Source organism: Poecilia reticulata, chromosome 12 (assembly GCF_904066995.2).
Source record: "Poecilia reticulata chromosome 12, P_reticulata-male-v2, whole genome shotgun sequence".
NCBI classification, from domain to species: Eukaryota; Metazoa; Chordata; class Actinopteri; order Cyprinodontiformes; family Poeciliidae; genus Poecilia; species Poecilia reticulata.
Window position 1 is genome coordinate 16615217 of NC_088841.1, and position 12795 is coordinate 16628011.

At 37.2% G+C, this 12795-nt stretch overlaps 1 protein-coding gene across 1 annotated transcript; it reads left to right on the forward strand.

The window, feature by feature from the left end:
- The first annotated feature begins 302 nt into the window (after positions 1–302).
- Positions 303–9671, forward strand: LOC103473670 (sodium/glucose cotransporter 1-like). Its single transcript, XM_008424075.3, has 15 exons — positions 303–482; positions 858–929; positions 1813–1917; positions 2073–2132; positions 2871–2975; positions 3064–3169; positions 3569–3649; positions 3751–3959; positions 4378–4513; positions 4633–4740; positions 4810–4960; positions 5049–5217; positions 5747–5962; positions 6324–6426; positions 6612–9671. The coding sequence occupies exons 1-15, from the start codon at positions 345–347 to the stop codon at positions 6824–6826; spliced, it is 1974 nt and encodes a 657-aa protein (XP_008422297.2). The 5' UTR covers positions 303–344; the 3' UTR covers positions 6827–9671.
- Positions 9672–12795: the final 3124 nt, after the last annotated feature.

The following is a 12795-nucleotide window of genomic DNA, read 5'->3' on the forward strand; positions in this document are numbered from 1 at the left end:
CAAAAGCATTAAAAGTTGTTACCTTGTTATGAATTTCATCCCAACTAAATACATAGAATATGTCATGTTTTATGTATTTTCCCAACATTTGTATTAAAACTGCACCAAACAAACTTATGAAAGACTCAACAGCAAAACGATGAAAAACTGGAGCTTCGCTTTTAGATGACATTCATTCTTTCTGCAGAACAGAACACACACATGAAGCCATTATCAATTATCCCTCCCTCTTTCTGTCACACACACAAACACAAAAGATATAAAGGTAAGTGTTGTGCACGTGTTGCAGTCACTGAGGACAGACTCCAGTAGCACTCCTTCGCTGCACACCCACTCTGAGCAAAATGTCTTGGGATTATTTTGGATTTTCCCGCATTGTAAGAAACACGGAAAATCAATCGCCTTCATCGGCTCTCAATAATGCAGCAGACATCTCCGTTATTGTTGTTTACTTCGTGGTTGTCCTGGCTGTGGGAGTATGGGTGAGTGTTACAAATTATTCATGGTTGGGTTTTTGTTATCTTTTTTTTTTTTTAGCTTTTCTACAGTTTTATGTTCAAATAAACCTTTACACTACTTCTTGTCTACACCTTAACTACATTAATGAGTGTTACATATCAGACTTACTTTATCTATCTTAGAGAGATTCGCTATGCAGATAAAACATAAAAGCAGTGGACGAATGTTTTGCAAATTCAGAATCCAACTTAGCATCCCGATACAGTAAAAGTGTTTGTCAGATCAGAGAATTTTTACATGCCTTCACGTTGAGTGAAGCAATTTGATTTTAACTAGAGCTAGGGCATCTTTTGTTCAGATTTATGGATTGCCTAAGATATTCTGCTTTCTCGCTGCAGGCTATGGTCCGTACCAATCGATCCACTGTGGGTGGCTTCTTCCTCGCAGGGAGGAGTATGGTGTGGTGGCCGGTGAGTATCTTAACACATGATAAGATTAAAATTAGATCTGCACAGACAAAGTGCTTTTTTTTATTGTGCCTACCAATAGTATAGTTAGTAATTATCTGATCCTTACTGGGTTGTTTATTTAATGATCTGCAGCCTGAGATGAACAGAACAACCTAAACCACTCTGTTTATTCTCACTGGATAAGATCCCAGTCAGATTGATTGTGCAGAGTCAGGAAACTAAATGAATCCATGTCCTTGTAAAGTTAAGTCTAATACAAAACAGGAATATCTTCTCGTTGGCAATTTGCAGTCTATTGCCAACGAGAAATATTAAATATTAAAGTAAATGTTGATATATATCTTTTTTTCAAACGGAGTAAAGGGAAACGCTGGATGAACCCTACTTTTTCTTTTTCTATGCAAACAGCATGAACTGTACTGAAGAAGAAGAATTTTCTTTGTCAATCAGATTGCGACGTTCTCATAAAGCAAGCATCATCAAACCTACTTTTAACTGCTGCAATGAGAAAAGTGCTTTTAAAATCTGTCCATCTGCTTCTATTCTCACCAAACTGTTAGAATTATTTCTTTATGATACATAAAGTCGGTACAGAAAACTGTGTTTTACCACTGCGCACATTGATAACATGCAGCATCTAATTCTAAAAAAGTTATTTTTGAGTTGTGTGCATTAAAAATACATGTTTATTTTGTAGAAGTATAATATACTGCTCAAAAAAATAAAGGGAACACTTCAGTGTTCACTTAAATGTTAAAGTGTTCCCTTTATTTTTTTTGAGCAGTGTACATTTTTCTCTCCAATTTATCTCACATTTTCCCTTCAGCATATCTTTTTTCAATGTATTTTTTCTTTGACACTCATTGCTCGATGTTCTCCACAGATCGGGGCATCGCTCTTTGCCAGCAACATTGGCAGCGTCCACTTTGTAGGGATCGCTGGTACCGCTGCTGCCGCAGGCATTGCCATTTGTGGATTTGAGTGGAACGTGAGTAATCCTGTGTCAATAACACAAGCACAGAAGTTCCCCCTCAGATGGGACCTTAAAGTTTACAGATCAATATAAATTTTGATTTGAAAAAAAAGTAAAGTAAATAATCTTGTCCTAATTTATTCAATGCTTTTTGTGTTTGTGTGTTGCAGGCTCTCGTTCTTATGGTCATTCTCGGATGGGTGTTTGTACCAATCTACATCAAAGCAGGGGTAAGCTGTGAACACTTTGTTTGGGACGCCTTGATAATTATGGGTCAGAGCAACGTGTGCCTTCAAAATGATTTTTGTTTTGGCATAGATCAAAAACGATGTCTGAAGTATTCCTCCTTGATGTTGTTCTAAAGTGATATAGTTGCATCATGCAGTTGCTGCATGTTGCATTTATGTGAATCTGAAACCAGCTGAGCTTCATTTGAGCTTTGTAACATTTTGCAGTATCCTGCTGGAAGAAGCCTTCAGAAGACGGTTATATTGTAGTCAAAAAGTCACAATACTCAGAGAGACTTTGGTTTTTAAGGGGACCAATAGTCTATCAAGAAAATATTCTCCACACCTAGTCCCATAGAAGTCATAAGGGATCCATACTATCTGAATGTTCATGCAAGATTAGTCAAACAAGGGAGAACTTACCAAAGTATTATTTTCCTATATTGGTGTCCGAGTGTAAAATGCAGCCTCAATTTTTAGTTGTTAGCAAACAGCAGTGGCGCTCAGGGTGTTCATCTGTTGTTGTAGCTCAGGTGCTTCAAAGACTGACACCTTGTGTGTTCAAAGAAGGTATTCTAGACACCTTCCTATATCTAGAATCTCTATATATCTGTTGTATCTACAAGATGCATACCTAATAAGTTGGCATGTGAGTGTATTTCTATTTACAATAACTATGTACAACGATTACCAAACTTTGGCAATTAAAAAAAAAAGTATCATCGCTATCTGTGCATCTAGGTGATCACCATGCCCGAGTATCTGAAGAAGAGGTTCGGAGGACAGCGCATTCGTATTTATCTCTCCGTGCTCTCCCTCTTGCTGTACGCTTTCACTAAGATCTCTGTAAGTTTGTGTAACTGCTGACTAAAACCTTCCTGTTTTCAACAATGAAATGCAATCAAAGTCAAATGTTGTGTCTGTCTCCTTCCAGGCCGACATGTTCTCTGGTGCCATTTTCATCCAGCAGGCTCTGGGACTGAACATCTACGTTGCTGTTATCGCTCTACTGGCGATTACTGCACTGTACACCGTCACAGGTGCATCCTCAGGACGAAATTCATTTTCTTTTTATGGATCATCATTTTTCTCATGAACTTAGCCAACAAAGAAGTCTTATCGAAGCAAATTGCACATGAAGGAGGGGAAAGTCTTCTCAAGGCCACATGTACCGCATAGATCTAAAAATAAAGTCACGTTAAAGTAACTCCCCTGCTTTAACTGTCTAGTTTATGCTTATCTCTCTAAAGGTGTCTGTGAGACACTAATAGACCACAGTAAGTACTAAAATGGTTCTCAGTTGCCGATTTGCACTATGTAATGCAACTGATTGTATCTTTTAAAAGACAAGCGGTTAAAGAGCATCTCCATAAAAATTAAATCTCTCAAATCATACTCTGAAAAATGTTACAGATCGCTAACGACATGTTTTATTTCAGGTGGACTGGCTGCAGTGATGTACACAGACACTTTACAAACCATCATCATGCTTATTGGATCCTTCATTCTCATGGGTTTTGGTAATGAATAAATCATTATTTATAATTTTACTTTGTACCTACATTTGTTTTATTGTCATATTATTGAGAAACTGAAGCATAAACTTCAGTCTAATCCTCAGCTTTCAACAAAGTGGGAGGCTATGAAAATATGAAGGACAGGTATATGACGTCAGTTCCCTCAATCACCGGTAACATCAGCGCAGAGTGCTACGAGCCTCGGGAAGACGCCTTCCACCTTTTCAGGGATCCAATAAATGGAGACCTGCCCTGGCCTGCCCTGATATTTGGACTCACCGTTCAGACCATCTGGTACTGGTGCACTGATCAGGTTGGTAATGATCACCACCTTTGACTGTATGGAAGTTTTACTTCCTCCGACTCAGTAACTGGTTTTACTACATACCACAAACTGTAAAAGGCCATAAAATCTGAAAGTTGATTTGTTCACACTCTTTTTATCTTACTTTTTTAAGACAGCGTTACTGAGCTGGTCAGAGGTTGCCAGCTGATAGTCAAGAGAATCCTCCACACATATTTTGCAAACTTGATTTGATTTGATAATGTAAAGTTGGCTTAAGTTTGTATCCTATTTTTACTTTGAACTGATTGTTTTGATCATGACTTTAGCAAAGATATTTGAAATAGGATGTGATGCTTCATTTTCAGCACTATAGATGTTTATTGTAAATGCATTTGACGCCTGTAGTCTTTTGCACTTATAACAAAAGCTGGATCTTTTTCTCTAGGTGATTGTCCAGCGTTGCCTCTCAGCCAAGAATCTCTCTCATGTGAAAGCAGGTTGCATTTTGTGTGGCTACCTGAAGCTGCTGCCCATGTTTCTCATGGTTTTTCCTGGGATGATAAGCAGGATCCTCTATCCAGGTCTGTGAGGTTTTGAAGTCTCTTAACTTGTTTGGAATAACGCAAACCTGCTTGTCAGAAATGCCCTCCATAGGGTACACATACCTAACTAACGTCTCTTTAATTTTAACTTAATACAGAAGTGGTGGCATGTGTGGACCCAGAAGAATGTCAGAAAAACTGTGGCTCTAGCGTGGCATGCACAAACATTGCTTATCCCAAATTGGTCATGGATCTCATGCCAAATGGTGAGTGAATTTAAACTTTAACTTTGTCATTTAATTTTATTTTTGCATAACTTACTAACTCTGTTGCAGGTCTGAGGGGTTTGATGCTGTCAGTGATGTTGGCCTCTCTAATGAGCTCCCTTACTTCAATATTTAACAGTGCTAGTACTCTCTTCACCATGGACATCTATACTAAAATCCGTCCTCGTGCCACAGAGAGGGAACTGATGATTGCTGGCAGGTAAAACTGTTTTGGTCTGTGTTTAATTTGAATACTGTTTGCATTTGTGACATGTATGATAAGTGTGTGTTTGTTCTCGACTGTGCAGGGTGTTTATTGTGTTCCTCATTGGTGTGAGCATAGCCTGGATCCCAGTAGTGCAGTCAGCCCAGAGTGGTCAGCTCTTTGACTACATCCAGTCAATCATCAGCTATCTAGCTCCACCTATTTCTGCTGTCTTCCTTCTCGCCATCTTTTGGAAGCGGGTCAATGAGGCTGTGAGTTTACTTCTGATTTAGAAAAGTTATTGTTGATAATAAGCTTTGCCTTGGGAATTTTGAGACTTAGTTGGAACCAGCTTATAATATTTTGCTAAATCAGAGCACAAATGCTATTCTATGCCATTATGGTAAATATATGTGCAATAATTTAAACCAGGGGTCCCCAAGTCCAGTCACCAAGGGCTACCATCCTGCAACTTTTAGATGCATCTCTGCTCCAAAATGTCTGAATTCCCTCACCAACTTTCAATCATCTATGCAATAGGCTGGTAGCAAGCAGTTTATTTGATCCAAGTGTGTTTGATACTCACATTACCTTTCAACAGAATATTGAATCAAACAATAGTCGTTGCAAATAAAATCAACCTAATTTTACGGACATCCACTGAGCAGCTACAATTTATCATTCCCAAACAGCAATATTTATTTGTTCACATCAAACCTCAAAAAGAAGCCTGTATTATTTATTTTTTATTTTCTAAGTGTGACTCTCCTAACTTTCTTTTTTCTCTATTTTTCTTGTAAGGGGGCCTTTTATGGACTCATCGTTGGTCTGATTGTAGGTCTGACCAGGATGATCGCTGAGTTTGCCTTTGGGACAGGGAACTGTGCTAGCCCTAGTGATTGTCCTGCTATCATATGTGGAGTGCACTACCTGTACTTTGGGCTGATCCTGTTTACTATCACCTGCATCGTTATAATTGGAGTCTCTCTCATAACCAAACCCATCGACGATAAGCATGTAAGTGACCGACGCAAGATAAAGCCGGTTTTGATCTATCGGTGATTGCTGACTTGAAAAATAACTCCCATAGCCATGTTATTTATATAATTTCTACACACTAGCGTAGAATATTCAAAATTATATTTCTTTGAATTGTTATGTTGTTTTTGGAGTAATGGCTTGTCATAGGATTTGTCCTATCTGTATCAAGCAGCATCTTCACAATGTCTTGTTTTTGTTATGTGGTTGATACTGATATCTTAGCTTATGTCGCACAACATTTCTATCGTTTTTATTATTCAATCTGACCAAAAACAAAAAACAAATGGAGGATACAGTTATAAAATTTCTACATATAATGTATTTTTTATTTTTTCAGTTGCATAGACTGTGTTGGAGTCTGAGGGACAGCACTGAGGAGAGAATCGACCTTGAACAGGATGACTGGGTTAACTATGAGGAGGATGAAAAGAATATGGAAGGTAATGATGAGTTAGATTTATATTTAAAATATTGTTGGTTTTTAAATCGCAGGGTTTTTAAACTCTGGAAATAATGGATTTCTTGAATTTTGTTTAGACATGTTTGAAAAATGTAAATAGTCTATTCTTTTTGATTTTTTTCTTTTCCGATGAAAAAAAACAAAACGCTTTTACCTTTATTTCAGAACCTGAGGAGGAGCCAGGATTCTGCAAGAAAGCAGTAATGTGCTTCTGTGGATTGGAGAAGACAAAAGCACCAAAAATGACTAAAGAGGAGGAGGCAGAGATGAAGAAGAAGCTCACAGATACAACAGAAGAACCTCTCTGGAGGAACGTTGTTAACGCAAACGCCATCATTCTCCTGGCTGTGGCTGTGTTCTTTCATGGATACTTTGGTTAGACAGACTCGGCATTAAATACTCCTAAATATAATTTATGTTTTACTAACAGCTGTAACCATGGTATAAAATATGACCAAACTATCAATTAGCCTGTAACTCTCTGATACAACCTAAGGTACTTTCAAATCTCTGAACTCTGTATATTTCAGCCTGCATCGTGAGTACTGATGCCAGACAAAAGTACATTTTTAATATATTTGTCATCTTCAGTAAACCAGTGAATCAAGTCATATCACACACATAAAACTTGTTAAAAGGATATAGATTTAATACTAAAACATTTGTTGTAACGTCCATCCCCTCCTGTTTGACGTGCTTGGAAGACCTCCAAGGAAGACGCTTGATCAGATGCTTAAACAATTTCAGCTGTCATACTTTTGACAAACAATTGTCCAGAGGAGACAGAGGTCCTTTTTATCTCAGAGGGTGACTTTGACAATCTAAGGAACCCAATTTGTGTTGTTCTGTCATGATTTATACATGTTGGTCATAAAGGCTCAAATTTAGGCTAACTGGCAAATCAAGAACTTTTTAGACTCAGCCTTTCTTTGTCAAGACAGACCAGAGGGAGATTTGAGTCTAAACCAAGAGAGCACCAGTACCGATTATCTACCGCAAAGGGTTTGAAATTGTGTGTTGATGCTTCTTGACCTTAAAAAAAAATCAGTCCACCCTGTCCAGTGGAAAACAATAGTCTTAGATTTAGAAGAGAGGCTGCCTAACACTCGACTGACCACCACTCTAGTCCACAATGAAGGCCATGGCTTGTAGACACCAACAGTACCACATCATCTGCACAAAGGATGTTGGGACATTGGTCTTAAAGTAAACGTTCACAGGAGACTGACAAGTGTGACCCCTCACTGCTTGGAGTCTTAAAAAAAAAAAAAAAAAAAAAGGACCAACCCAGTCTGGCACTGTGTGTGTGGTCCTGATCTCCATAAGACACCTAGAGGCCAGCATAAAGTCTTTCTCAGTTCTCTATATATACATTATATAAAATTATTGTAAATTTGTAGATATTCCCAGATGACTGCGCATCTTAATATTTGTTTTTGTTGTTTTTGTTTTGTTCAAGAGTTGGAGTGCACTTGAGAAAAGCTCATAAATTATCATTAGCTACAAGTTGGCTCCTGTTTATTTTCTTAAGAGAACACATTTACATAATTTTTTTTCAATATTGCACTAAGATAAAAATTTTATTGAAAAAATGCACAGTGTACACTTGTCATTATTTTTAAAAAGTGCTCAAGACGTTTATCAATGAATATATAAATGCTTTTTTATTGTCATGAACTCTGAAGTTTACGTATGATTGGATTATGTAACACTGGACACTGCATGAAGGTTTAATAAAATACAAACAGCATAACACAAAAAAAAAAAAATCTGAAAAAACCCTGTAATATTTAACCAGTGAAGGACAAACGAAATGATAGCAAATGTGCTCAGGAAGTATGCCTGTGCTGCCTCAATAAATCCCAGCTGTTTTGTCATTTTATTTGTTCAAAGTCCACAAATGTAATCACATCTTTTGTATGCAGTCAAATGTGTTTATGAAATAAAAATAATTCAGTTAGAAAGGGTTAGGAAATACTCAGCAATAAAACGCTTACTTTGCTTCCACCTAGTGGTCTGAAAAGTAAATTACTGTCTGTGGGGAACTTGTTTAAATCTAATAGGGTAAGAGATATTTCCACTCTAGAAAAATTAAAAAGTATAAATTAAACACTTTGTATTTTTTCTCACTTTCATATTCACATAGTGGTCTTGGTTGTATAACTTAATCTCTGATTAACCGAATGACACCATCTGTAATGTTAATGTTTTATTATATATGAATAATTTTTAAAATCATTATATTATGTAAAACGTAACTGTTATAACAGCCTTATAAAAATGTTAAATGTCAATATTTGGTCATATGCAGTTGAAACAAAGACAATCCACAACTGCCTTAATTGCACTTTTTCCAGGCATTTATCAACAACTAATCCTCTAGTATAGCTACAAATTATTTTAAAGGATCATGTTGGTTGTCTGTTGTGCTGATCTGTGTTATGACAAAAGATGAACATGTTAAGAGGTTAGAAAATGTCATTCCCAGTTATCTTGAAATTTGCAGAAAAATGTTCTTCTCAACACCCGATCTACAGAAAAGATTTGGAAGAAGCTCATACATTTAACAAAGAAATAAACGTGAGCTTTACAAACTTGAGTTTATATTTATTTAGTTGCCTTTGACTTTTCTATTAATAACATTAACTGAAACATCATTAACTTTTCTTTACATTATGCACCTGCTACATACTCCTGTTTTATATTCCCATCATGTAAAACACTCCTAATTGTTTAATTTTTGAAATATGCTTCACAAATAAACTCACCTTAACTTGATTCTTGATTTTTTTATTTTGTATGCCATGGATCTGCAAATCCAATCCTCAAGGGTTGGTGTTCTCAAACTTTCAGATGTGTCCCTGAATCACATGGCTGGATCACCTCCTCAATATGTATTCAATTTCTCAGGAGTCATGACTTCATTACTTGACTGAGGTTTGTTGCTGCACCAGTGTGACAAGGCAGCTTTATGCAGCTGGATTCACAGTGAGGATGAAGATCGATGCAGAGTATGGTGGAAGCAAGAAAGCGTTATTTGCTTGCTGTTAGTGTTACCCTGCAACCTTGGATGGCTGAGGGTAATGATCTTCCCTGAACATGTGATGCTGTGGTATGAGAAAGACGAGACACACACGTTGAGCTTCCTTCACATTCAACCGGAAGATTTATTCTTCTTCTGTATTATAAACACACTTCATTTACAACATAATTCAACTGTCGCATACAGCTTCTGGGTTCCAGCAATATTGCTGGATTTGAATGGAATGTGAGTAATTGCTTAAGTGTGTTAGCATAAAAAATAAACTCATAGCAATGTGGTTTGCAGAAGCTAAAATTAATGTTGGAAACTTGTATTGTGTGTTTCAGGCACTTGTTAATGTTGTAATTCTGGGATGGGTCTTTGGGCCAATCTACATCAAGGCAGGAGTAAAGAAGAAAACCAGATCTCACTAACTATCACAGTTATTGAAAAGGCAAAGTATCATTATTATATTTGTCTAGGTGGTCACCATGCACGAATACCTGAAGAAGAGGTTCGGAGGAAAGCGCATTCGCATCTATCACTCTGTGCTGTCCCTCCTCTTGTACGCCTTCACTCAGATCTCTGTAAGATTATGTGACTGCCACAAAAAAAACCTTCAGTTTGAAGAGAAGGAAAAACTTCTTAACCTACAATCTTGTTTCTGTTTGTTTCAGGCCGATATTTTCTCTGGTGCCATTTTCATCCAGCAGGTCTCTTGGGCTGAATATCTATGTTGCCATTATGGCTCTACTGGCAATAACTGCACTGTACACTGTCACAGGTCTGTCCAAAAGAGGAAATCCACTTCCTTCTCTGGCATATCAGAATCAAATAGTTCTTATCTATGTAAATAACACCGTAATAGAGTTTGTATTCCTTTCAAAAACTCCACACATGCCACAACATGTTCAGCAATCATGAATTAACAGCTGAATATCAGTTTTGCAAGATAGGTGATAAAGGAACAGTTACATAAAAATATACCAGCTTGTTATCTTTATTGGGGATATTTGAATTTCAATCAAATTTCGTTTCCACTTTTTACCTTAGGTGGCCTGGCTGCAGATTTACACAGACACCCTACAGACCGTCATAATGCTTTCAGGATCCTTTATTCTCATGGGTTTTGGTAATATTATGTTTTCCTTGTTCATCATTTCACTTGCAACTCTTGACTTTAATGCTACATTTCTGAGAAGTAAAAGTGTAAACCAGTTAAAGTAGGGGCTATGAGAGGTTCCAGGACCTCTACTGGACTGCAATCCCCTCAGTCACTGGAAACATCAGCACAGAGTGCTGCCAGCCTCGGTCAGACTCCTTCCATCTTTTCAGAGATCCAGTAACAGGAGACCTGCCCTGACCTGGTGTTTGGACTCACCATCCAGGCCACCTGGTTCTGGTGCACTGATCAGGTTGGTAAAAAAACATGATCATCTGCTCTGAGCATGGAGACCTCACTCCACTAATTCAGTAACAGGTTTTACAACCTAACAGAAACAATGAAAAGTCAAACTCATTTAGTTGATTTTACATAACTGTGCTGTAAGCCTGACAGTTTTTAAACTAATTTCATAAAAACCCTTTAAAGGATCATAATCATTGATCTGAACTGCAACTCCCTTGGAAATAATCTCTAATTTCATAAGAGTAAAGTTGAAGGCAAAGAAAGTGAAGGCAAATTCTTCACTTAAAAAGTTTTTTTTTTCTTTTACTTTGATGGTTTGTTCCTGGGAAAATAGGGAACTGCAGTTTGAGCTCATTCTTGGTATATTTGTTTATGGAAAATACAACCTGACATAAACATTATAATAAACTCACAAAAATATGTTAAAAACCTGGTATTATCCCTTGAGTTCAAAAGTATAGTAACCTCATCAAAAGGTCACTTTGAGGCTAGGTTACTTATTACTTATGGTTATTTAATGCACGCGGTGAACATGCTGTGAAATGTGCATGTTGTGTAACACAAAAGACTTGAAATAGCCACATCGACCATGCTGCACTTATTTAACACATAATCACTGTAGAATTCCTGCAAGGCATTTTCATTTAGTCATAATTACCCAAAATAAACATTACATAAAATTCCACTTTAAATCCATCATTCACAAATGTGCTGTAAGTCTTGCAGTCAGCTAAAGGTTTTCAGTGATTGAAGCTGACCCACTGCTAATAGACCTCTGATCCATCCTATCAAGCTGTTAGAGTCATAATTCCTATGAGATAAAAGTGCAAAACATGATTGTCGGATAAGTGAGATGTAGTTTTATACAGGCACAGCAGGAGGACAGAGCACACGTGTAAAAAGACTGGAGTCGATCAATAGATGATTGTAATCTGATATGTTGCAGACGCTGGTTAGCAGCTTTTCATGCATTTGAAGCATTGAACTACCACAACGTTTAGCCAGATCTGCATATAAATGAATGCTGACTCATGCTCAGTGATGTCCTGCAGATTTTTACAGCATACTGTTGTCTTGCTGGATTGGTTTCTGTGTTAAATGTGGAACTATGATCAGGAAGGGGTTTTAGAGGATTAAAGTACTGATCATTTCTTTTGCTTACCTGATATGTAAATATATAAGGCACCAACCAGTTATTGTGTTTAATATCCCTGTTGCACCTTCGTTTATTTTTAGGTGATTGTCCAGTGTTGCCTCTCAGCCAAGAATCTCTCTCATGTCAAAGCAGGTCATAGTCAGAGTCTCTCTGATGACCAAACCCATTGAGGACAAGCATGTAAGAGATCTGTTTTAGTTCTCAAAAATAGAAATGTAGGCTTTGTTCTATGATTATCATGTTTATTTCTAAATTGTCAATCATTTTTCATTTTTAGTTTGTTGTTTCTTTACTAGCTGCATATTGTGTTGGAGCTTGAGAAACAGTACAGAGGAGGGAGTGGAAATTGAAACAGATGACTAGATTAATTATGAAGAGGATGAAATGGAAGTAGAAGGTAATAAACATATAATTACATATATATAAATTATATTTCAGTAACGGGAGCTTCGAAGTGGCACATTTACAGTACTTAAAGAAAATTATCTTACTGGTTTTTAAAGCTTTACATGGCCTATATCCAGCATCCAGCTTACCTTCAAGACCTTCTTCATAACCGTCTCTAGTACAATTTGGTCAATTAATACATTTCTCTTACATATTCCTAGAACCAGACTGAAAAGCAGAGGAGACCCGGCATCCACTGTCACTGCTCCTAATTTGTAGAACAATTTGCCTTTTAACATTAGGTCTGCACACAGGGTGGAACACATTAAATCACTTCTTAAAACTCATTTTTAGTCTTTTCCATAAGACCTGCCAT